A 26515-nucleotide genomic window follows, 5' to 3' on the forward strand; every position below is an offset into this window, starting at 1 on the left:
GCGTGAAGATGCGAGCTGTGTCCGGATCACGGTGGTCCGGATCAAGGCGGCTACCGCGCTACGCCCACCATTCCGCAACTTCGTTTTCGCTCAAAGTGGACAGCGCGGCAATTTATTTCTGCACATAGAATTGGTTCACAAAACAAGGAGATGTGTTAACTTTAATCGAGCTTTTGGCTTGAATATCTGAATTCATCTGTATCAAGTGTTTCGCCGTATTGACCGTATCGGCGCCCCGGTCGGCCAGCCGTATTTGTTTACAAATGGTGAATAAAGTAGCGGCTCGTTTGAACCTTATTTTTTTTATAGTGTACACGCCTCTTTCGTGCGATTATTGCGTACAGCTGCTGAGCCGCATGTCCGCCGTGACGAACTGCTTCAGCTCAATAAATTATTATTTTTCGTGACCTCTGGTTATGGATGTGAATCGACGCCGTTACAGAGAAGCGTCTCTTCGGTGAGCTTAATTTACTTATGATGCTTTTGTCTTCTTCGAATGTATACATATCTCATTATTCGTTTCAGGACGTTCGAACCATTCCTAAAAGAATATGACTCGCTGCTGCGTTATATACTTACTGAGGTGCAGCACTTTCAGGTAAAGCGTTGATGGACATTTGTATGCGTGTAATGCGTGCGTCACTTCCACAGATCATTCTTCTGATGTTCCACCTTTTATTCCCTTTCAGAACGTAATAAAATCACTCAAGAAGGACGCGCTCATCCTCGTCGCTAGCAATCGCTGGTAATTCTTGTCTTTTGTTTGTTCTTTGAGCTCTCTCATACTCATTTCTATCTCTGTTTTCAGCCTCCACCGAGATCTGAGACGTCAAGTGGAACAAAATTTAGCGTCCGATCCGCCCCATAGCAATCAACTTCTAAGAGATCTTCAGTCTCATCTGGATATTGTTACAGAGGCAGGTTTAATTATCTCTTTTACTGTGATGAAAAACGCCAGTTACAGCATGCTTTTTTTTTTTTCTTTTCTGATCGAGACATCTTTCACAGGACAAGAATATTACATCCAAAATGCTCCAAACAGCACTGCAGGAGATGGACCGCCTTGAAACCCAGCTAGAGGTATAATTCAGTTATATACTGATATAGAAATTCGATTGTGGTTAATTTCTCTATTGCCTTTCAGGAAAAAAAGGACTTTGTTGATAGAGATACCTTCAACAAATCTATAGAAAAGGTAAGTGTGCTGAGTAGACATGGCACTTTTTATAACAGTTCTGAAAATTAACCTTTAATATAACATTTGTGTTTCTATATTTTAGGTAAAGGCTGACTATGAAAATAGGCATGAGGAAACTTTTCGTGAGCTAGAGAAAACTAAAAATGAGCTCTTTGAGACCCAGAAAAGCCTTCACAACACAAAGTTGCGTTTGACACGCTACAGTGAACCAGTATGCGTGATTGAAAACCAGCTCCAGGAGAAGGTAAGTGGAACTACACTAACTGTGAACATGCACATATCTAATATTCTTTTTCCGTCATATATGCACGCATGTCTATGATTTTTCTGTATGTATTACAGTTCCAGACATCTGGTGCATCGTAGCCTATCATACTAACATGAATGAGTTTCATGAATTAGTGTCATTCTTATACTTCAAATTGAAAAGGACTTAGCATTGAACAACTTAATAATACTTGAATTGACACTACAGAAAATTACAGCCCTGGCATACTAGATAGGTCAGTCCAACTGTGAGCAGGCAGTTGGTCAGCCAGAAAAAAAAAAAAAGAAAGAAAGAAAACACCAGCAGCAGTGCTAGGTTAACATTTCTTTACCAGCTTCCTGTCATGTCAAGGGTTTTTCATGTATCTTCTCGAATTTAGTTGTCTATATATAAGAGGGCTACGTTGCATTCAAAATAATCAAAGACATAACATGACAAGTTGCAGTACTTCTGAGCAACATAAATAACCTGAAAATACTGAAATCTGTGACATCCCCTGGGGTAATTGGTATTGCAGTTTGGATGCAAAACTGAAGAGGAAAATTTGGTGCTCACTTTGTGCTCTATTAATTAACCTTTGCCTGCCAAAGAAACAATGTTTCAATGAAACATTCTATAACAGTGTAAAGTGATCTAGTGTCATTTGTTACCATGTTTTTAGGAATGTTCAGAATGTATTGGCATAAGTTTCTTTGAGTAAGAATCTAATGTGAGAACTGGTGAAGGAGACATGGGAAATCCTTTTCAACTTCAGGAAAAGAAACTTGATGAGGTTCTACAGTGCCTACAACAAACTCAGGAGAAACTCATTTTGGCAGAAGAAGAGCGGACCGATGCGATTTCAAGGTGCTAGTTAACTGCATAATCCATGTTCTTTAGCACGTTATTTTTCTTTTGTCCTGTTTTCACTAGCGTAATGATCCCCATGGCACTGTCATTGCAGGCTTGCAGCAGTTGAAGCTCAGATGAATAAATTTAATGCAGAAAGCACTAACTATTCGCAAGAGTTGAAGTCCTGTCAGAATCGAAGGTTTGTATACACATTTACATCACAGATTGTTCGTATCAGCGATTGATAGATAGTGACAGTTAACTTTTGAAGCAAGTAATTAAATTTCTGTGAAAGTGAATGTAGAGCCAAACAAGGTGAGGCAAACACAGAAAGATATTGGAATGCATAACTAGGATGTCTTACCCTCTGTTCTTTATTGTGGCTGTAAGCATTCAAGCCTATGTGCCACAGCAAACACAGTACATCTACAAAATGCCATGAGAGAGAGAGAGGATAAACGCTGCATCAAAGGTGCTTGATTAGCCCCATGTCCCATGCACTTTCCTGCTCTAATTATTAAACGTAACATTTTTTTGCATTTGTGTGCAGTCATCGTATCAGATTTCCATTAGGTGGTTGTGCTAGTATTCTTAGTGAAGCCATAGAAAGACAACTCTTACTGCCTATGTTAGTAAATGCACGGGCAATATTTCAAACTTTTTAAGAAGCGATTGTGTTGTCAGGGCAAAAAATTACAAACAGCTATGGTAGTTTGCTTCCTTTTCTGTTAATTTGCAGCAAGGCACTACAAGAACAACTTAGCTCTGCACTGGAACATGCGCAGGAGAGCGTCAGCATTGCAGAGCGAGCACTCCTTGAGAAACAAGAAGTGCAGCTGAGGTGTGAGCTGCTGGAAAGTGAAGTAATGGAGTTAGGAACTTCACTTGAAGCTGTGGTGGAGGAGGCTGCTCATCATACAGCAAGTGAGGTGAATTAAGCTTGCTGTGTAAACTAGAGGTCTGCTGCTTCGTTGATCTTGGTAACCTGAGAGCCATAATGATTCATGGTAGTCAATAGTTGCCATGGAGTGAAAGAAGCACCATGTTAAGTAAAAAGTTAACAAATAATAATAAGAAAAGGTCTTTGGCAGATGAGCTTTGTAGTACATTCGCAGTGACAACTTTGTCATTATTAACTCACACATTTTTCCTTTTACATTGACTTAATTGCATTCGCTTGCCTTATATGCAAAGCAAGTTTGCAATTTCAGAAAGGCCTAAGGCAAATGGCTGGTTAAGGAAAGATACCAGTAGTGCTCATGTAAACAACACATCGCATGAGAAGTAAGCAATGTGTAATAAAGTAAGCAGTGTGTAATAACAGTGCCTTCTATTTCTTGGTTGACGCAGTTCATATTTGGCATGCTAGGGCACATAATATCAGCCCGATAGTCTTTGCCGTTTTATATGGTGTGTCTGAAGCAACTGGGGATGTAGCTCTGCAATGGCATGCTTGGCTGGTACACACTAAGTCTGGGGCCAGACTGTGAGTTGGAGTGTGACATTTTTTTTTTTTTTTTTATGACAGTGTTTTTCTTAGTGAGTTACCCCTGTTTTCTCATATGGGTACCTAGATTTCTAGCCCTTTTCGTGGACTGATCCTAAAGATATTGCAGTCTAAAAACATGGGCCAATGCCGAAGATAATGCAGTCTAAAAATGTGGGCCATTCCCATGGGTATGTGCAGTCTAAGAATGTTGGCCGATCTCGAAAATAGTGTAGTAAAAAAAAAAAAATTGAAACAGTCCAAGGTTCTTACTCCCCTAACACGAGGGTTGTCACAATAGAGTGCCAGTGACTCCACTCCACTCTCAACCCTAACTTGCTCAGGAAAACATTGTCTTTGATTGATCATCAATTGGAGGTTGAAATGCCTTCCAACTTTTTTCTTTTGACCTTGCTTCGATTGCTGTTTTTCTACATGCAGCAAATGTTAAACTCGAGGCACAGATAATGCTTGAAGATTATGCAGTTAATTCAGTCACCTGCCACTATGCAATGGCGATGCATGCGGCAGAGTTTCTAAATTTTGCTCTCATTAAGGATATGGGATAGGCTACATAATATCTGTCTGTTAATGTTCCTTCCAGTAAAACAGTTTATCAAACATTCTTTTATGTAGATGCCAAGATGATAAAGACACAGAGTGCAGATTTCAGGTAATCAAAGTGTTAAAAAATGCTGAAGTGTTGTGAAGGGGCCCTGAACCACTCCGCGGGTAGGATACACTGCTGTGAAGATCTTGGCCAAGTTTTGCTGTCGTATGCGGTGCTTGAAGCTTGCAAGCAGATCATAAAGTCACCTTTCTCTCAAACACTGTCTTTCCAACAGAAGGCCCCGTCCTCACTCTCTTCTAGATGCACTATTTCATAATTTCCTTAGACGTGTGCTATTGGCCGATACCTGACATGAAGTGGTGGTCGGCTACATAGCGTAGATATTGTGGCCGCCACGAGGTTCAGCCATGGGTCCACTGGCTAAGTGCACTGCGACTCGCTGAGGACAAGCGCGTTTGGCTTATGTTTAGCCCGTCTTAGGCACCAAAGGCGGAAGTCATGGCGTCTATGATGAAATTTGAACTACAGTGACATTTACTAGGCGGAGCGTTATGGGCGCACCCCACTGTGCCATTGCCTTTGCAGTGCAAGGCATTGATGAAGAAATGAGCACACAGCGGAGGCTGTGTTTGATTGCCAATAACTACGCTTCTGCTGAACGCATTGAAGTGCTTTTTACACCAAAGTATTTCTGAAATAGCGTATTTTCACTTCAAATGCCTTTCTCCACTTCGATAAAAGTGGCTAGGGGCCCCTTTAAGCCTACAGGTTTACAAACAGAACTTCTTAAGAGCGAATACCCAGATTTTGAGACATAATTTCACAATAATAATAATAATAATAATAATAATAATAATAATGTGGCTATATTTCAATTTCTGCATGGTGTACAAATTGAGATACTGTCACCACATGTTTCAAAAATTGAAAAAAAAAAAGATATTTGTATGTCAAAAAGATGTTGCTCATGTAAATATGTTCCTTTGTTGACTTCTTCCCAATTCCACATCAAATGCAGGTGGAGAAGTTTCGTGAGAAAGGAAACCAGCGTATAAAAGAACTCGTCAAGCAAATTGGGCAGCTTCAGCAGGTACAGGCTAACAAAGTTTAATAGCGAGCACCAAGACTGGTTGCATGTTGGAAATCCAAGCGAGCTGTACATGAAATTTTTACTCTAAATATCAGACTGTCTGATGCACTGAAAGAGTCATTGCAATGCAAATCTTGATTGATGTTAACAAATGTTTTTCACTGCAGTGAGGACTTGCCAGGTGTTGCACAGTGCGGCAGTGAAAGTGCCGCAATAGTGTTGTACAGTGTCTATTCTATGCACCTTCTATTCCTGGTTACTAATGCTACCTCTGCAGTTGTGACATATGCACAATCTTGCATGAATATGATGTGACATAATGTGTGCGCATGATTTACAGCTAAAGCAGGCCAATTGCAATTCAAAGCATGCAGCGAACATAATGCGCCAATATCATCCACCTCCTCTAATTTCATGCTTGGAATATGAAGTGGAAATGCTGCAAAATTCTGCCACCAAACAACTAAGTGTTATGGAAGAGCCAATCTGTTGACGGCCAGGGTTCTGTCCAGAGTTTGAACACTCACAAAAGAGGCGTAGGACTAAAGGAAGAAGACATGTATCTTGACTTATTCAAGATCGTTAAAACCTTTACATAAGCAACACTGTAAAATTACTGTCACACACCAGAGTTACAGAATCAATATTGCCTTGTATGTTCAGAGCATTACAGCTCTCACTATGGCTTCACAGCAATGAGAAGCATATTGGTGTGAAGCTGCATGCTCTTCGAAAGAGAGTTTCATGTCAATGTGTTCTGTGTTGCCATGAAGTCACACCGTGTAGCAAAACTGGTGTGTAAAGCATGTGCCCTCCACTTCATACTTCTAAATTTCTCGTATTTCTGGTCTGGGTTATACTTGCGGGAATGTGACAAATTTGCAGACATGTACGACGCCGGATGGTGCCAAGCGGTACATGCCAGACCAATCTTTTTACAGGCCCTACAGCAGCAGCAGTCACTCACAGCTCACCTGTCTGAAGAGAACAGCAGACTAAGGGAGGAGACAGGAAGGCTTCAGAAACGCCAAGCTGACTTGAAACTCAACCGTGACCCTGCTTTTCAGGCACTTAGCCAGACACTGACGCAGGCTGAAAGGATGTGCCAGAAGCATCGACTTGCTGCCGAATCACTGCAGGACAAGTTGTTACACCAAGAAAAACAGTGAGTGATCGTCCAGAGATGCCTGAAACAAGCATGCATCTAGAATGACTGATGAGTCACAGAACTCTTAACTTGGCAAATACCGAGTTTGGAGCAGCTTAAAATAGACAACAACCAAACAAATATATGGAACCAGCTTTAGAAAACAGTGTTTATTGAAGTTCACTGCCTGCAGTATATTAAGCTACACATACCAGTTGTCTCACGTAACTTGAACCAAAATTTTAAAATATGCAAATGCCACGCATCTGGTCAGAACTAAGGTAATATTGTTTGCCGTCACTTGGAGATACTCAGATTATTTCTTGTGTTCCACCTAATTACATAATTAGGCTTAATTAATTAATCATCTTCCCAAATATTATAGATTAAAAGTGTCAGTGAGAGAATTGTAGGGCAACATGAGAAACTCCCAATACAGCTTTCTGTTGCTCAGTATTTGCTGCATAAAACTTTTTCCTAGCATGAGAGAAGCCTGCGAATACACATGAAGTGCCTTGAGTGGCCAGTCGCACAGCAATTTTTTGGTTTGGCAATTCATCAGCTTCTTTCATGCTTGGAAAAACACTTTTATTTAGCATGTACTGAGCAACAGAAAGCTGTGTTTCATGTTGCTCTACAATTTTCTCATTGACCCTTTTCATATATATTTAATATTTGAGAAGTTTATTAATTATTACAAATTATGTAATTAGGCAGGATGCAAAAATTAATCCGAGTAACTCCAAGTGACGGTGAACATTACCTTCGTTCTGTCCAGCTACATGGCATTTCCGTATTTTTAATGTTTGGCTCAAGTTACGTGGGACACCCCATATAAAGAGCAGCACTGCTCAACACACACAACTCGTCTAACAAGAAGACTCAAGGGAAGTGGACAACTTGTTAAAGGGACATTAAATAGAAACAATTTTTTAGCTGTCGCTGTCAGTTACTATTCTGCAATGTCAATAAAGCCACTCTTACCATGAGATGAAGCTTGATAAGCCAGAAAAGTTGCAAAAACAAACAACAGGTGGTGTCGCCGCATTGAAGTACCTAGAGTTACTGTATATGCTACTTTTGGTAGCATATACAGTTCCCATACCAGTCCACTGTGACATGAATTTTGACAGCATCTGCATGGGCCTAGTTGATTATTTACCAGAAAATATGAACCACATTGTATTCTATACGAGCCAAAGGCTGAACTTGGCAAGTTTCAAGAACTCTTGCTGAGCCACAATGGTCCAAATACAAAAAAGTACTTAGAAATCCATGATATCACACCAATATACTACAGTGCTGGGGTGTAAGCGCAAAATTTGATAAATGCAACTTTGACCACTTCTGTGGTCAAAGTTGCAAGGTCAAAGTATATTTTATCAGCCTAAACTGATTTAGCGTATCTCTTTTATGTTCCTTCAAGCGAAGTAAGCTAATAGAGGTCAGCAGTTATCCAGACCCACAGAAAGACTGGAGTTCAAGTAGAAATAAAGGCAAAATGGCATGAGGGGGCCAAACCTGCAACCTCCGCATGCTGCATGCAGCACTATAGATAAGTAAAACAGAACTAGACATCTAACCAAAGAGCACTCATCAAATACTTCTCCTTAACAATCAAACTACTGTACCTCAATTCCTCTGCACTTCCCTTGGTTTCATTTCGACTGTTTATAATTTCATCTGTTATCTTTTCCTAGTCTATGCACCAACAACAGTGGCTCAGTGGTTATGACAATCTGCTGCAAAGTGCAAGGTTGCGAGTTTGATTCCCAGGCCACAGTGGCTGTCCCTTGATGGAGGCAGGATTTGAAAATGAGTCGTGTAGGTTAAAGAACGCCAGGTGGTCAGAATTAATCTGGAGCCTACCCTTATGGCATGTCTTATAGCCCCTGTGTAGTTTTGGGGTACTAAATTCACTTAATTGAGCGGTCATGCCCTACCTGGCAATTTTATTGACCTAGCTTCCGCAAGTCTGCCTAGTCTAATGCCTTTCTGCAACCATAACCATCGTCAGTCCTGAGTCAATCTTTGTCATCCATGCAGAAGTGCATTCAAGATAAAGCAGAGGGAGCTGGAGATCCAACGACTTCAGAGTTTACTACAGGAGGCTGAGAGACATGCTGATCAGCTGCAGCAATCAACGGTTGAAACTGAGAGCCAAATGGCAGAGCTCCGCCGAAGAGTACGCACTTTAGAAGCAGAGTGCATTGCTCTGCGAAAGAGACATCCTGCTGAGGTGAGTCATCGACTGCACATCGCAACTGTGCATCATGTCTTACGCTCCTCGCAGGTGGCTGCCCTAACCGAGGCACTTGAACAAGAGAAGCTAGTCCATGGTGCGAAGTTACAACGGATGGAAGACACTCTTGAAAAAAAGCTAATGAATGCACAGGCACTGCTGCAAGCACAGCAGGCTGTGAATGATAAGTATGCATTGCAGGTGGTTTTGCTGCTGGTTTTACTGCATGCATTGCAGGTGGTTTTGCTAACTTTGCTTATTTTACAGTGAATACTCATGAGGGGCTTATTGCACGAATTTTGGGTTCTCTGAGCATGCATTACCAATGTTACCACCTTTGAGATCAGACCAGTGCACTGGCTGGCCGAGAGTGCACAGGACGGAAAGATATTAGAGACATTTTTTGCTAGTAAAGTTCCTTGCCAAATTTTTCATGCTTAACGTTGCATGCAAGCATAAAAAAATATACTTTGACAGAGGCACGCAAGGGGGAAAATTGCGACAAGCTTTAGCTGCCCACAAACTTAAGGTTGTACAACAATGCACAAAATCGAAGGGTACAGCTGCGCGACATCGTGAGCACTAACACATGCATATGCCTGGTTACTTCGTCTTTTTGTTCTTGTGCGCAGGTGGAAAACAGAGGCATCTAGGATGGCATCAGAGTTTGAAACGGAGTTATTGGCTGCCCGAAAAAAGATATCTGCACTAAAGAGGGTGAACATAGACTTGCAAAAGAAAGTATACCACACAGCAAAAGAAACTCTCAAGGTGCGTACAAGCCCCATTTTAAAATTATTTTCAAACAAGTAGCGAGCCTATAATTATGGGAAGGCGGTAATGTGGTTTTGAAAATTAGGCCGTTATCTATGCTTACTTCGAGTGCATGTTTTTTAGTGTAGGTGTTGTTTGGCAGATTACCATCCACAATTAGCACATGTTTAGCAAGGGTTCTTTTAACTTCTAACCACAGCTGCACCTACTAGTGGCAACTGATTACTTCCCTTATCCTTATCAAGGACAAAAGAAAAGGACATGTCTGTCATCAAAGACATGGAAGTCAAGTGAAGCAGAGTGCAACAGTAAGTGCAATTTTTGTGTCTGCTAGAAATAAAGTTTCATCCAATCACTGAAAGACCTAACTGCATTAAGCACGTAAAAAAAAAAAGTGCCAATCCTGTTAAAGAGCAGTACTAAGTTGTATACGTAGTACCTTGGTCACAAAGTGCACTTTTGATCACGATTGTGCCTGATTGGCATCAAGTTTCTTGACTGCAATTGGCTCCCTTCCACAGCTTGTGCAAAGGCGGCAATCATGATTGAGAAAATCGATCCTAATCACAATCAAAAGTGACTTGTTTGACTGGGGTATTAGTTACTTGTGGAGTGCCAATAGGGCCAAGCCACAAAAGATAAGCGGTGTCATCACCTTGAACTTTCCACCTCAGCTGTCTGTGATGCCATATGAAGGAATCTGCTCAGGACATAGACTAAACCTAGCAAGTTGCGATAACTTTTTTTCTGTACAAAAATGGTCCAAGCATGCAAAAGCACTGATGTCACGCTGAAGTAAGCGTGCAAAATTAAAGAGGAAAGCTCATCCTTAATTTTCTTGGACCCACCACATCAACACTCAGAGGGTTTGGATGAAGCGCACTGTGTGAACCCCTTCATAAAAAAAAAAAAAAGTAATACAGTACATCTTGTGTGTTTCTCTGCAAAAACTTCCAGTTTCGATCAGGGTTTCCCATATTTCCAAACAGGTTTCTGCGAGTGGCCAAATCAAATCAGATTCCATCTGCTCTCGAGTGAATCTTTACATTAGAGTTTGGACTCAACAAAGCGACATGCCAGTAGTATGTACTGGCAAGACCATCACGGCAGACTTGTTGCTGTGCGATTCTCAGGCCCGCAGCGCTCGCGTTGGGCACATTTCATTTGTGCTTCAAATCTAGCTCAGTGTTAAATTGAGATACTACAACTGGCCGTATGCATATTGTATGAAAATATCACTTTATGCAGTTCGTAAGGGGAAGTACGTCGACTGCACATCAAGTAAGCTTAGGCTGATGTGGCACTGAACCACGCATTGATTATTCTGTTTAAACAATTCAATAACTTGTACACTCCTTTTGTCCTCTATTTATTGTCGTTCAATTGATGGTGGTCATCGCGAGGCCACCAGTTAGCACATCAGTGGGGGCATTCTGCGCAACTCCAGGAAGGCAGATGGGGTTCATTGAGGCCAAAATGTTTGGAAACCCCTGGTATAGATGGAGAAGACTGTCTTTGAGCCATTGACATTCCTTGTAATATTCCGCAGGCACTGCAAGAACGTCACACATTATCTGCATAAAGGAGGCCCAGAAAAGAATGACTGCCGATGACTATATGCTGTGAATAAAAACTAATGAGTCAGTATTTGGAAAACTGCCATGCTTTCATATGACAGATTTATTTGGTCACACTTGTGACTGCCTCCTCCAAGTGGCACTCCATGACAGCTGGAAAGCGTGTTCCCACGTCGAGCTCCTCTTTCAATCCTCGAGGAAAAAGAAGTTGCCACTTTTCTTTTGTTCTGTGTCCTGTGAAGAACAAACAATGTGGATGTTAACACAGCAACAGTTTTGTAGTGCATTCTTGTTCTGGCGTGTGGTTTAGAATGTGAAAAAAAAGGACAGAGGAGAGACAATCAACCTTATCAACAGTTGTCAGTAGTGCACTGACACCACACTGGAAAGTTTCATTATTGCTTCCACTACAGGTGCTGGTTTATTTCCCTGTACAGTAAAACCTCGTTAAATCGTACCTGCTTAAACAGTAGTTCCATTTTAAAAGTAGTAAGGTCAAATCCCCGACTCAGCAGCCATTGAACGTAATGTGTTTTGTATCTGCATAAACCGCACCAGCTTACTGCGTACGCATCGGTTAACACATAGTGTTTCCACTTTTTGTCGCGCAAACACGGTGGTATGTCGTCTCCATCGGGCGGCTCAGCAGAACAACAAGCCTCAGAGATCAGAACAGCCTCCAAGTGCCTTGTGCATGAAGTCACATCAACATCATTTCAGCGCCGTGCCAGAGAGCGTTGTGGCGTCGTGCAAGCAAGGACTTGCGTTATTGCTGAAGCTCAGATAAAAAAAAGACGCCGGGGGCTCAGCATAGAAGAAAAATTGGACATCGTTCGTGGTTTCGAATGTGACACGAAGAAGTCGGCGCTGGCACGCGACATAGGTGTACTGTTGACTACGATGTGTGGCATTTGTAATGCGAAGAAGTTGCTTGGCAGCGCTGGTGCGACCGCGTAGAGATGTCGGCTACGAGGTTCGACTTTTCGCCATCGTTGCCTCTGTTGCCGCCTAGCGACAGTGATGAGGACGACACGGGAAGCGACAGCACGGGCGATTCAGGTCCAACAATGGCAGAAGCTGCGCGTTACGTCAGCCTCATAAATGCAATCGTCGCAACGAGAACAGCACTCCGCAATAAAAAAGGCGCCTGTGACTTCTGCAACGCTACCGTGCACGTGCACGGAGAATATGCAACTCCAACGAGGAATCTGCCATGCAAGTGTTTGCCGAGAAGCGGGGGCTGGCTCGGAGCTTCAGTAAGTTTGAGGCCACGGTCGTCGCTGTCAGGCCACTGCGGCATCAAACGAAAATAACACTTTTGTCACGTGAAGTGAATAAATACTGCATGTCTTTTCCTCCTTTCATCGCACTTGAGTTCCGTGTTCTGTTTATGACAGGTAGGTGGGCGATTTCGTGCTATTTCGATTAAGCAGTACTACCGTTTACTATGTACTTTTTCCGAGCTCCGGCCAACTACGTTTTAACGAGGTTTCACTGTATCAACCAGGCGAGCATCAATTTTGGACAAAATTTCTGAAAACTTGGCTGGAACCTCTAAAACGTATATGCACTGCTGGTTCCACATCACAGACCAAGTTTGAATAGATACTATAATTTCATACATATAACCACACTACAAATTGCAACCATAGAAGAAAAGAAAAGGTTCAATGCAAGTCACTACTTGTGAGAACAAAGCACAAGGCAAATATGTGGAACATTTTTTTAGATGTAATTTCAGTCATTTAGACTCGCAGCAATGCAGAGTGCATTGCCGAGAAGCAGCACCTGACAGTGAAATTCTGCGTGTTAAACCCAACTTCACTTTGTCCTTAAATTTCTAAAATTCTTGGCTTTGGGTTATATGTGCGAAAATATGGCAAACACATGCTGCAGTACTTCAAGATCTGTTACCTTCACAGAGTTGAGCTTGTTTATTCTTGGCCTGTAGTTGTTGGGGTCCCTGCGGAATGTGATATTGAGCAGCTCCAAAAACTTGTTCATGCCTGCCAACAGCATCTGCGGCCTGTGCAACGTAAAAAACGGCAGAAATGTAGCAGCAGCTTCTGAACACTGTCCGGCACATGTGCCAACATCAGCAAAAAAAAAAAAAAAAAATCCATGAAGTTTACACATCCGTAACTCTGAACCAAAAACAGATATGGCAGTTTTACAAACTGCATCCATTTGAGCATGTAAAGTGAAAAAAATTTATATATGAATTTACAGCTTACATGAAATTGTTACAATGTTTACAAGGGTTTTGCAAAGCCCTACTCACAAATTAGCGGTATATTTCAAGAGTATGTTACAATGCATTTTGTTTGCTTTAGATGTACATATAAAATTGTGATACTGTTTTTTATTGCTCAGTTGTAGAGTCGCAAACTTGATATGGTTGGAATCCTTGCAATACTCAAGGATCTTTCTCCAAAAATTGACAGCCTAAATAAAGAATCTCCTTGTTACAGTTACTAGATTTTAACTTTTTCTCTGTTTCCATGTACAGTCAAACCTCAATTTGACAAGCAATTTTCATTTTCCGATTCTAGTTCCATTAAAAACCATGAATTTTTCTTTTTAAATTTAACAAAGTCTTTTTGTGATGCAGTTTTGATTAAACAAAGTTTCTAACCATTTCAAGCATATACTTGGTGCCTTTGTGGCTAGTAAACCTAGAAAATAAGCTATAACAATGCCACGTGGGGCAAAGGTAATCATTTGTATGCTTCTTTCTGCTTTAAAAGATCGAGCAACAAAAACTTCATGTGAACAGGATAATCAGGTTCCTTAAAGTGTGCGTGCGGGAGCGCTTTATGCAGGAAACAACTGTGCCATCTCTCGCGTTAGTAAAGAACTTACGGAGGCCGCAGGCCATGCAGCACCTGTGAATAACAGCAGCTAATCTCAAAGGCCATGCTTCTATGTGTAAAAGCAAAGGAAGCAATTTTTTTTTTAAAGCCGGAAACACATATTGTCGATTACATTCCACCCCCAGCGGCGATTCCTCCAGTGCAAGGGAGGAAGGGGTGTTTTCACGGACAGCCATGGCTACAGCGCAAGGCTGTGCGTGTGGCTGAGCACATATGTAGGCTGCAGGTCGCATCTTAGGGGGCAATCTGTAGTGCGTACAAAGGCCAAGGGCGAGCCAAGGTGGCTGGGGCCTTGATGCACACTGTGTTGCCACGCACCTAGTGTTGGAGGTCGTGTAATCTCAAGTTTCTAAGAGGCAGCACAAAGCGTTTGCTCCCTGTCACTGGCACTCTTCATCATGCCAGCATTGCAGCAGCGAGTGTTCGTGGTCATCAAGCGAGATCTGTTATGTTTGCCTGTACGTACGTGACACCATGCTTGTTAATTAGTAAGCAAATGTTTACGGCAATTCATATGGCTGATAAAACTGAACCTTACATTGTGTAGTTGCCTCTTTGCTATCACTATCAATGCTTTGCCTCTCGAATGAAACTGCAACTTTCTTTTTTCTCATTGGAATCTCCGTATCTTTAATTTACACTATTGTTTTAATTTCTGGATGCCATCTGATGATGGCTGTGGGCACTTAGCACGATCAACCATGGCATCTAAAATTTATGGCATTGTGTGACATGCCACATGCAAATCTCGGAGGCCGTGAGCCATGCCAATGCATTGCTCTCGGCGATCCGTACAGCACCAACCTTCTTGCGATAATTTGATAACTTGCGCTTACTGACAAGATTCTATCCACCAAGAATGTTTTGGGAGCCTGTGAAGTTATTTTTACTTCTAAGACTTTAAAAACTTGACTTACTGAAATTAATGATTTAACGAAGTGTTTTCTGCACATATGACTTATATCTAAGCTATATCTATAAACATATTGTTAAACAGGAGCTCCTGAACTAAAGCTTTCTCTCAACTCCAGTAATTGCTCAAGCCAGCATTACAAAGCAGTGCACTGAATATTGCAGCATTTATCATTATGATTACACTACTGCTCTATTTGCACAAGTACATAACGTAACTAGGAATTCTAGACAACCTAGGTAATTTAATATGTATATATGCTACTATTAGTATGAGTGCTGTAGATACGGAATGCAACAGTTACCAACCACCATGGGCAAACATTTTAGCATATTGGGATGCTCAGTATGTTACAGCCACAGCAGCAATGTACGCTGAAGCAGGTGCACACTGTGGCAAGAGAGTGCCCATCATGTCCTGCTAAAAGCATTCAGCTTGTGCGTGAACACCAAACTCTAGCAGTTATGCGCTTCACCTAACTTCCATAATTTTCTGGCACCTAAACACACACACACAAAAAAAGAAATGTTCAAGGAACCATATAGTACAAGCCCATAGCTGGAACGCTCACATTTAGAAAGCCTCAATAGAAAATAAATGCACCCTTATGACTTGCATTCCGATTCAGTCTATGAAAAATGTGGTGATCAATGAGCCGTGGTGTTTATCCCTCAAAGTGACTCAAGGTTTTGAATCCAAACTAAGCTTTTGCTGCTGACATGCCATGGTTTATGGAGGCTAACCTTTGCTCACCAATCACATTTTAGTTAACCCTTACTCCAGTTCCCAAATTTCAGTGTGCAGAATTTTTGCTCCAGTCAACGCAACGGCATTATAAACCCATGCTGTGCATTCAATGTCGTACAAAAGGGTGGATAATAATATTATTATATATGCCAATGAACTGTTTGCTGGCTCAGTTCTGAAGAACATGCTGCATAGAAACTAAAGTATTGCTTTTAGAACAGTGTCTCCCAGGAAGGTTAATGCTGCCTTCGTTCTGTGAGGCGCTCGTGCAGTGTGCTCAGTTCTGAAGCAATGCTCTTTGCCAAGGGCTTGCAGGCTCTGCCCATAGGAAAACTGGTGACGCAATAAATGCTCCGCTCAAGCATGACTACTTGCACGTAATGTGGTTTACTACGAAATGGTAGAGTTTGACACTTACGCATTTGCCAGAGTCTTGACAGAGGGCTGTCCCTCGAAGACTATAACCCTGTCGGCAAGATAGGTGGCCATGATGAAGTCGTGCTCAACCACGAAGCCCGTCTTCTTAGCATGCAGGATGAATCGCTTGATGACCTTGGCCGCCACCAGACGCTGCTCGGAGTCGAGGTAGGCCGACGGCTCGTCTATCAGGTACACATCAGCTGGCTTGCCAAGGCACAATGCCAGGGCCACACGCTGAAGCTCACCCCCAGACAAGTTCTGCACCTATGGGGCACACAAAAGACATACAGAATGTCAGAGGCATAATTTTGAGAAGCATGTGATACAAAATGCACATGTTGAAGCAGCGAGTTTCTGTGTACCAACGCAAAGCTTGATTGTATATTTGTTGGCATAGGGAGAAGGTATGTCCAAACATGCATAATATAGTGAGAGGAGGACATGCAGGCAGGCGCACACACTTGCACTCTAATGTGCAAACAAACATTGGAGGGAACCTTTGGAGGCACTAGGAGTTTTTCACTGTAAGTACAACTTTGTTAAATCGAGGTTCGACTGTATTCTGAAATGAGCGACAGCATCCTTTTTCTTCTCACTGATTGCGATTGCTCAAAAGAGACCAGCCTTGTCAAGGGACAGCACCTTGCATTTAGTATACCCGCAACTCATGCTGACAATGTTTAGCTTTAGAACAGTAAGCTGTTAAGCTAGTTGGTTTGACATGATTATTGCAAAGTGGAGCACAGAGCCGTTGCGGAAAAAGGAGACGTAGACAGGAAAGACGCTCACTTGCAACTAAGCATATTTTCAGAGACAAACCACCAGGAGCATTATTGCGCATGTGCTGCCCTTGAGAATATCAAGTTTACAGACTTATTTTAAAAATATATATACATATAAAAAACCGCCTAACAATGGGGCATGCATCACTACATCTATAATGACAGCTAGTGTAAGCAAAAGCAACAAGGGCAGCACGTGCAAGTGGCCAGACAGAAATCATTCCAAAAAAAACCTTCACGGCGAGGGGGCATAGAAACTTCAGCCAAGGGCGAGGAACATATATTCCTTATTCATCAGCTGCACTGATGGGGCACTAATACAAAGGTTAGCGTGAGTGTGAATCTGACTAGCCTCGAAGATTTCCCTTTTGAGTCTGCCTTTAGAACGGCTTATAATCTCGCTTTTATCAAAAATAGGTTTACAGCCACAATCCCTGCAGCGCGCAGGAAGGTGTGCAGAGTTGCTCAGGGCCTTTAAAGATCAAGAATGTTCTCTTAGCCTGTCATTCAGACAGCGCCCCGCCTGCCCAATGTAAGCTTTCCCACAGTCGAGTGGTTTCTTATATGCCACATCGGCGGCACAGGGGGCGAGGGGTTTCATATGTTTCTTTTCACAGGTCTTGTTCTTATGGCCGTTTGCAAGGGCGCACAACCGAGAAAGCTTGAAAGGAGCTGTGACGCTGCGCATGGCCGTCAGTGCAGCTAAGCGCATATGCAGCCTATGGGCCCTGTTTTAGAGGTAACCTGCCGCGTTGCAGAGAGTGAGCACGCTGAGATGGTGTGGCATCATGTGTTGCTTTCCTACATGTTTAATGCTGGAGGTTGCATAATCTGGAGTATCGGAAACGCATTGAAGTGAGAGGCAGATGAAGCATTTGCTCCCCTTTGCCAGGTGCTTTTCATGATAGCGGCGTCCCACTGCGGGCAACACTATCAGGCGCAAGGGTGGAGTGCACGCGAAAGCATAGCTGACTTCGCTTTGTACCACCCATGTGGAGATATTACGACATGGCATTAAACTATATCTTTCGTTGCCAACTCTTAAATTCAACAAAATTTGTTTTTATTCTCATTCAAATTTGCCTTTTCCGACTGCCTGATAATTTGGAAAATTCGTCAGTCCCTTTCGTGTATGAAAAATCCGTCGGCAACTGTAATTATTTGCATAAAAGGTAAAATTTTGATGCAATGAAATTTTGATATAACGAAGCAAATTGCCAATTTTACCGACTTCGTTACGATGAGGTTTAACTCCATTATACAAAAGGCTGCATACAAAAGTTTGAAGTGGATGGCATGGTGGAAGGCCGTGATGTTGCGATACTTACTTCCTGGTCAATAATGGCATCGATCTGCAGTGGTTTCATGACGTCTGCGATGAACTGCGGGTGCACATAGGCATCCCTTATTTTGTCATGAAGCAGCATTCGCACAGTTCCTTGAGATTTTGGCGAAATCTTTTGGGGCTTGTAACTGATGTTTAAAGAAGGGACGTCGCCTGCGTCAGTAATGAAAAATATAACTTTTTACACACTTTTGCACTATACACTTTTACACACACTTTTTACACACTTTTGCATATAAATTTTGCACAAGCATTCAAGAAATGCCACCATCATCACCATAACAAATGTGCAACCATGTCATATGTGTAACCACATCGTCATACGTTCACTGAGATAAAGGCAGTCATCTATAGCACATCTACCCAGAGTCTGTCCCTGTCTTAAAGGTCAATACACATTCAAAAATATGGAACATATTTTTCACACCCAAAGCGCTGCCAATTAATGCAAGCGCCTGCAAATAACACAACTTCGTAACTGCCACACTGATGCACCAATAATGGCAATGTTTAGTATCTGAGATAAGCGAACAAAACAGGCCTACAGACTTTAACCACGCTTACGATTTACCCCAAAATACATCAGCATCAGCCGTGGACTGTAAGCATACACACTCTCAACTTGAACATAAATCCAAGCTTGTCTTGAATGCATAGAAAACACGCATTATGAAAACGCACCTCCTTCATCAGGTTTCAATCGGCCAGCCATCATACGAATGAACGTTGTCTTTCCTGTTCCATTCTCTCCCAGCATCACTATGATCTCAGAATCTGTGAATGTCCCAGCATGTACACTCATTTCAAAGTCACCTGTGGTAAAGAAACAAATCAACATAAAAATATGAAACTTCAAAGCTTCATTTACCCACACGCATGCACGCACACCACCTGCTCAGTGACAGCTTACCTAGGTTTTTTTTCATGTTGGGATACTCGTAGCGACACATTCGCTTGATTTCTTCCTCTGTAGCCGTTTCGGCAACTTTGAACACCAGTGAAGTGTCCCTAAACCTTAGATTCTCGGTTGGCACAAAACCATCCAGGAAGATGTTAATGCCTGCGTAGAGTACGACAACAATAGGGAATGAAATCAAATGTGCAAGCAGTTTGCAAGACATTGCACTACAAAACTCGTACAATGTTACATGCTTAAAATAATACTCTTACCTTCCCTGACAGAGAATGGCATGGTAACCACACCGTAGCAACCAGGCACGCCATATAAGCAGCAGATGAAGTCAGACAGATAGTCGAGCACTGACAGGTCATGCTCCACAACAATGATATACCTGCAAAGGAAACAAGAGCAATGCCCTTTATGCACATTCACTGTACTATAGTGAAACAAGGCACTCAAAAGCTAATAGCACTACTTAAAGGAGTACAAACGCAACATGTTCTATGTCACTTTTTTTTCCCCCATTATATGGATATCCAAGCCCTCAAACTGTTACAGTGGCCAAACGGGACCGTGTGAGTGGGATTGCACACTCAAGCCCCGTCGTGCACAAAGCAAACGCTGCGCATACACAGTACAGTTTCATGTAGCCGCGGTCTGCTATGTAGCGTAGATACTGTAGCGGCCGCAAAGAAGCCACTCACTGAGGACAACCGCGTTTGGTGCGTCATAGCGGTTAAGATCGTAAATAGTGGTGCCTCCGTGAACATCCAAAATAACATTTGAACTGCGTGCCACGGTGACATTCAGGAGGCAGATCGTCCCACTCCGCTGCAGCTTTCACAGTGCAAGGCACTGAAGGAGCAGGAGCACCACAAAGGGGATCACAGGTGACCTTCGACTGCCAATAATTCCACTTCTGCTGAATGCATTGAAGTACTTTCTGCGACAAAGTATTTCTGAAATAGTATATTTTAACTTCACATACATTTCTCAACTCCGATAAAAAGTGGTTCATGGCCCCTTTAATTAGTGCTACTGACAACTGTAGTGTTACCAATTAGCCCTATATCTCATCAAAATTTGATTTTAGATTATAAGGCAAAACTAATAATAATGATACTGAAAGGCCAACATCACAGAAAGCAACAAATTATAAAATGCGTGTGCCTTGCACAAAATGGGTTCCATCATGGACAAACAAAATGCAAGAAGGAGGATTCATTAAGAATAATAATTTTAACAGAACTTATGCAAGGGAGCAACTTGTTTTCAAAGAATGGTGCATCATGCGTCAAAGTTTTGATCAAGCGCAATGATGTGTATCCCTTCTTTAAGCACCAACTATGACTGTTCTGATGCAATCTGAATATTCTTTTTTGGGCTTCATTTGTTTGAGACAGCATGTAGGTGAATAAAATTTCGTGACAACTTCATTTTAGAAAGTGTTCTTCAGTCCATAATTAACAAGCCTTGCAAAAAATTTGTTCTGCATGCCATGTTTCATTCTGTGGTATTGTAGGTCCTACCCCTTTCCAGACTGCTATTTCAGAGGCCTAACATGCAAAATTATAAATTACAGGTACACGCACGCACACCGAGTCAGCCTTACTTTTGTGGATGAATCAAGGAGCGGATTGCCTGAGCAGCCTTGAGCCTCTGCTTCACATCCAGATAACTTGAGGGCTCGTCAAACATAAAGCTGTGAAAAGAAAGGAATGATGAGTTGATTGAATGATGAGTTGATGATACCAGCCTGTGCTAACTAAATGCTTATACTACCAGATAAACAAGCACACATGCTTACATGTCTGCTTTCTGTATGCACACCATTGCACAGGCAAAGCGTTGAAGCTCCCCTCCGGATAGTGCGTCCACATTTCTGTCTCTCACATTGTTGAGGTCTGTGTGGAAGACAGAGCTGTCATAATGTGTTCCACTTAGTCTGGAGAATACAACACAAGGTTTCGAGCAGAATACACAAGCATTAAAAGGAAGCTTTGTCTTGGGAGCTCCTATCAGAATATGTGGAAATATAGAAGACATTGAGCTAAGTGCCCACTGAAACAATTTTGATGAGATTTGTCGAACTTAAAAAGAAAAAGGTATTTAAAATGTATTGATGTTTGATTAAGGAATTCAAATTGTTCAGAAAAACTGTAACTTGAAGAGTTAGAAAAATAAAAAGGGAGAGTGCCTAAGTTTGTAACTTTTAACTCCACGAGGAAACAAAACCACACAGTAAACTGCCTCGACTACGATGTCAGGAGTGAACAAAATGGCTAGATTGTACAACCTTCCTTGATATCCACGACTAATAAGTGAATAAGACTTTTGCGAAACTCGGGTAATGTAACCGTTCCATGTAACCTGTAAACTAAATGTACAACATAGTTGTATGATTAAACATTAAAAGATGCAGTTTACTGGATTGCAATAGTATATGTTTTTGATGTAGGGCTAGGGCGTTGGAAACTTTGTGCTGCATTTCATTTTTGTTAAACAATCATGAAAAGCATTCATAAAAGAGGCCTTCATTCATAATTCTGCTTCCAAGAGTCAGCAGAAATTGACTTCTCTTAAACGCAACAAGTATTGTTCTATTCGGTTGCCTAACAAGATATTTCAGCGTTTCAGTTGAATTTGAAGAGGAAGATCAGACTTGGCTCCAAGTTAAAGCTTCCTTCTCAAGAAAATATATAGCCTGAAACCAACCGAGTACTCTGCACACTTCATCCTGATTCTTCATTTCGTCCTTTTTGTCTATGAGTTGCTGCACGGATCCCTGCAAAAGAGTACAAAGTGTGCAACCTCCTACACAACAGAGTTCAACCCTAAAATTTTTCACACTGCAGATGAATCAGTCCACCAAGCTTACTGCAATGCTACAGTAAATGTAGGGCCTGATCAATCCCTCCATAATTTTGAGAGCTGCCACCTTTTCCAGACTATTGCCTGCACTTGGTGTATAATACGTAGGGGCAAATTTGGGCAAAAAAAATATATATATATCTTCCTTTGGTGATCTATAAAAGCAAAATTTGGCTGAAATTATTTTTTTATATATTGTCGGAAAGAAAAACACTGTCGAGCAGTAGAACTGTCGGTTCCTTACTAGGCTCTGTAGAAGTCAATTGTGAAACCTACCAAAAACATTCTCGTCAGCATTTTCGTAACAAAACAAGTGAATCAAGTTATGCAACCAATACGCAAGTTCGCTTGCATATTGAGAGGTGCCGGTATCAGCAAGAAATATTGCATGTGCGTAGAAACAATCGTTGTGGAGCTGATTTTTGCTTTAGCATGGTAAAAGTTGCAGGCACAATCAGGACTCATAATTTTCAAGCATGCCTATGACACCTCTATTGTGCTTCATCGCAGTCAAATATGCATCATCAACTGGCCCCAAATTCTACTCTTCAAAAATGCCTATGATGTTTCAAAACTAAATCAGGTTTAGCCTGCATCATGCGAAATTTGAACGTTAAAATATCTACAGTCCATAGACATTCCAGCAGTCCAGCAAATATGATAAGCCACATCAGTGCCAGTTTGGCGTGTCTGCGTGGAATGAGACTGATATTCTGCACAAGGCTGGCACTACCTCTCCCGCGTGCGAGGGGAATGCTGTAAATCACCTGAAACTTGCACCATATCAATGGTGACATGCAGGTCTCACAATGCTGCACTTGCAAAGCAAATAGCTAAGTACACCACCTCCTGAACTGTCGTCAGCGACGAGAGGTTAAGAATGGAGCAGCAAATGCGGCTCTAAAGAAAGATGCAAGCACACGTCAGCAAATCGCCTTTTCTGACTTTCTGCATCCCACATATTTATATTGTCTTTGCCTTGCTTCATCATTGCTGTGGCATTAACAAACTTGCCTCGGGGGAGAAAAAGGGAGTATTTGAGAGTAACAAACGACACATCTGTCTGTAAAAGTACCTACTCAGACTTTTCTGTTGCTGTTTCTCAGCTGCGTGCATAAAGTTCTCTGGACGCCAGGCAAGGTAAGATCATCCCCTCCTTTCCTCCCCCCCCCCCCCGGAATACCTTCTGCATGTGCATTCTGCATGTGTTGTTAGCTATACATACATCCTCACATCTGCCTATCTCGGGTTTTCACGAGTGCTGTTTGTGACTAAAATTTTTCTTTGCTCCGAACTACAGCGCAACATCTCATTTGTGCCTGTTCGATTTGTAAGGGGGCGGGGAGGGACTATCTTTAAAAGATCCCAAGGTTTAACATCCTGAGGCAAGACAAAATCTAAGAGACATGCTAGACTGGATGGGGGGGGGGGGGATCAGGATTAACTTGCACTTAAACATAAGCACACAATCGTTTCGCATTCTGCCCTCATCAAAATGTAGCCATGGCCACAGAAAAACAAACCCTCGACTTCATGCTCAGTAGCAGAATGCCGTAGCCATTGAGCCACCACAGTGTGTGAGGGGATTTTCTGGATAACTATTTTTTGGAAACGCGGATAACTATTTTCTGGAAACGCAGGGGCTCGGCAAGATTTTGTGTGTGGAGCTTCTTCTGCATTCTTGACCTGTCACTGACTACGTATGGTGTATGAGCGACAGGTGAATGGAATTAGCCTCTATGCTCACTTTTGTAGCCTGCAAAGGTTCTTAGTTGTTGTAAACAGTGAAGCTGGAAAGTTGCAGTTGATAATGCGTACCTTGACAGCTTTGGGAATCTGGTCAACATACTGAGGCTTGATGATCGCCTTCAGGTCATCTTCCAGAATCTTGGTAAAGTAGTTTTGAAGCTCCGAACCACGGAAATACTGAAGGATTTCTGTCCAATCTGGGGGATCCTGTTTGTGCACGGAAAGAATTCACAAGAGAGTCGAATAGTTGCTTACTTTCCGTACAAAAGATACTGTAGCCTACAATGTGGCCCATGCAAGAGTGCGATAACATTCAATACATTCAAGAAATGCAGTAGTAAACAAATGAGAATTGCAGTATGACATAGTAAGGTAGAACATAAAAGATAGTGTGGAATATATTACTAGAAAAAGTAAAATTGATAGAAGTCATCAGAAGAAAGGCAAAATAAATCAAATCGATAGTACAGGTGCATGAATCCCAGAAATTTCAATGAATATGAATTAAAACGGTTAGAAAAATATGAACACAGTAAATATAGCAGGAGACAGTGCTCAATAAATAGACATATGTAATCAGTCAAGTATATCAGCTGAGACAAAACCACAGTCTGCTGTTACAGATGTTGTTGAGGTGGGAATGTCTTGTACTTCTATATAATAATGGTTGAAGGTACACCGACAGCTTTAAGCGAGACTTGCAGTTGCACAACTGAAAAAAGCAAAAAACTAATTTACTAGCTTTCTTAGTAAATGTGCACAAGTTAAACGGCAATTTCTAATTTAGTGAGTTGAATTCTGCTGGTGGCAGCAACTAAACGTGGAGGAAACTAAAAATCTGTTATTTGTTCAAGTTTGTTTTGTTGAATGGCTCAGCAAGTGAATACAAGTGAATACAACTTACTCCGTAACGCCCCAAGTTGGGCTTCAGTTTCCCAGCCAAAATCTTGAGGGCAGTTGATTTCCCAATTCCATTTGTCCCCACTAGACCCAACACTTCACCAGGTCTTGGAGTAGGCAACCTAGAGCATTAACACACGCCGTTTAGTTCTGCTCCCCTAGAAGTAGCTAATTTTTATTACTCACCTGTGTAACTTGAAGGAGTTCTGGCTGTACCTATGAGTTGTATCTTTCTCTAGGTTACTAGGCAAATTGATAATAGAAACGGCTTCGAACGGACATTTCTGGAACAAATAAACACTGTAAATCAACGCGACGAATACTGTCGCCGCCGCACTGGATTACAGCGGTATATTTTGCATAATAAACACATGAAAACGTCGTCAATTACGAAACGCCTTATTTTTGAGGTGGACGCAAAGGACGTCATTCAAAGATCAGAGACCGATTACCTACCTTGACGCAGATACCACAACCGATGCACAAGTTCTCCGATATAGCAGCGATCTTGTCGTTGGGCGTTACTTCTATGCAAAGTTTGCCTGAGCAGAAGAAATGCGTCGGAAATGTGAGCAAGTGAAGCAAGAACTCAGCTGGCTACATACGGCAAGGCTAACGGGAGTCATTCTTACCCAGTCTTACAACAGGGCACGACTTTTTGCACTCTTGTTTACATCTCTTGGGCTTGCATTTGTCTGTATTGACGATGGCGATCCTCGTTAACTTATCCTGTGAACTCATATCCGCCGCTTGTCAATCCTCGCTGAAAAAAAAGGAACGAGCTTGCTAAAAATGTTTGCCGCAGGCGTGACCTCCTTCCTTCAGACCATATGTTTACTGCCAGAAGTTAGCGAGAAGTGAGCCGGAAATGAATGAACAGACGAAGACTAATGACCTCAACCACATTCGATTACAAATCGTTTCCAACATTTCCTAAATTACGTAAAGTAAATATTAAAGACGAGTTGCTTCACCGCTCACGAGTCGCACAGGCAGTAATTATGCGGCTAATCCGGCAAGCATTCGTGGCTACTATTCCGGAGATCAAACTAGCCAAAAGTTGAGATGGGGAGTGGTACTTTTTAGCCTATTGCAAATGTTTGCGAAACATTTTCCACTTTTCCGCGTGCTCACTTTGCTTGAAGCCGGCTTGAAATACTACGGATGCACAAACATGACAGAGTGGTACTACGAATCAACGCCCTCCAGTGAGCGATATGCTGCGGCTAATTTGATCGGCAACCAAGCGCACAATTCTTCATTGAAGAATCAAACAATCGTTTGCACAAATAAATGGTTAAACAGAACTTAATTTGACAGTTACCTGACCGCAGCGAGGATCCACGTGAACAAGATGGCTGAAAAGGGCGCCTAGAGGTGTTGCGCCAAACTACAACACGATGGGCATGTTTTGTGCTGCCCCCTACCCCCTAAAAAGCAAAACCGACGCTTAGTAATCAAACACCACGCCAAACACAGTGGGCGTACCGTTGTTGGCAACCATATATAGCTCTGGAGGTTTCGCAAGCCAAAATAACAATTTCTGTAGGCTCAATGAAAATAACGACCTGAAAAGGCACGCCGTAGTCGAATTCTAGCTTAATTTTAACTTGGGGTTGGGGTACATTTACGTTACGTGGACTTAAATCTTCCACTGGCGCTACTGCATTTCACCTCTGTCGAACCTGCGACCTCGAGCTTTGAATCGCAACGGGTAGCAACCATAAGCCGCATACGCTAACGTCATCTTTCTTTCGTACTCTTTGCTTCTGGCGCATGCTGCGCGATAAAGCGAGGCGCCAGTTTGAGCTACGAATGCGCAGATGCCCT

General features: G+C 42.1%; 2 protein-coding genes across 4 annotated transcripts; one reads left to right on the forward strand and one right to left on the reverse strand.

The window, feature by feature from the left end:
- Positions 1-130: 130 nt before the first annotated feature.
- LOC126536963 (sodium channel and clathrin linker 1-like) lies at positions 131-11267 on the forward strand. Of its 3 annotated transcripts, none has more exons than XM_055073626.2 (17): positions 131-457; positions 526-598; positions 690-745; positions 809-917; positions 1009-1080; positions 1145-1195; positions 1281-1442; positions 2221-2312; positions 2410-2496; positions 3037-3226; positions 5373-5444; positions 6386-6609; positions 8638-8830; positions 8885-9021; positions 9466-9604; positions 9807-9915; positions 11157-11267. In XM_055073626.2, the coding sequence occupies exons 1-17, from the start codon at positions 417-419 to the stop codon at positions 11231-11233; spliced, it is 1884 nt and encodes a 627-aa protein (XP_054929601.1). In that variant the 5' UTR covers positions 131-416; the 3' UTR covers positions 11234-11267. The 3 variants fall into 3 exon arrangements, with proteins under 3 accessions (XP_054929601.1, XP_050039998.1, XP_054929602.1); XM_050184041.3 differs by having other exon boundaries at positions 9853-9915; XM_055073627.2 differs by lacking the exon at positions 5373-5444.
- pix (ATP-binding cassette sub-family E member 1 pix) lies at positions 11255-26089 on the reverse strand. The gene is made up of 16 exons (XM_050184029.3): positions 26010-26089; positions 25318-25448; positions 25142-25227; positions 24872-24969; positions 24690-24807; positions 23855-23992; positions 21881-21950; positions 20973-21069; positions 20778-20867; positions 19435-19556; positions 19175-19324; positions 18946-19077; positions 18248-18417; positions 16136-16401; positions 13099-13210; positions 11255-11418 (listed from the first exon to the last, which is right to left on the reverse strand). The coding sequence occupies exons 2-16, from the start codon at positions 25424-25426 to the stop codon at positions 11371-11373; spliced, it is 1806 nt and encodes a 601-aa protein (XP_050039986.1). The 5' UTR covers positions 25427-25448; positions 26010-26089; the 3' UTR covers positions 11255-11370.
- Between the last annotated feature and the right edge of the window lie 426 nt (positions 26090-26515).

This window comes from Dermacentor andersoni, chromosome 4, assembly GCF_023375885.2.
Source record: "Dermacentor andersoni chromosome 4, qqDerAnde1_hic_scaffold, whole genome shotgun sequence".
NCBI classification, from domain to species: domain Eukaryota; kingdom Metazoa; phylum Arthropoda; class Arachnida; order Ixodida; family Ixodidae; genus Dermacentor; species Dermacentor andersoni.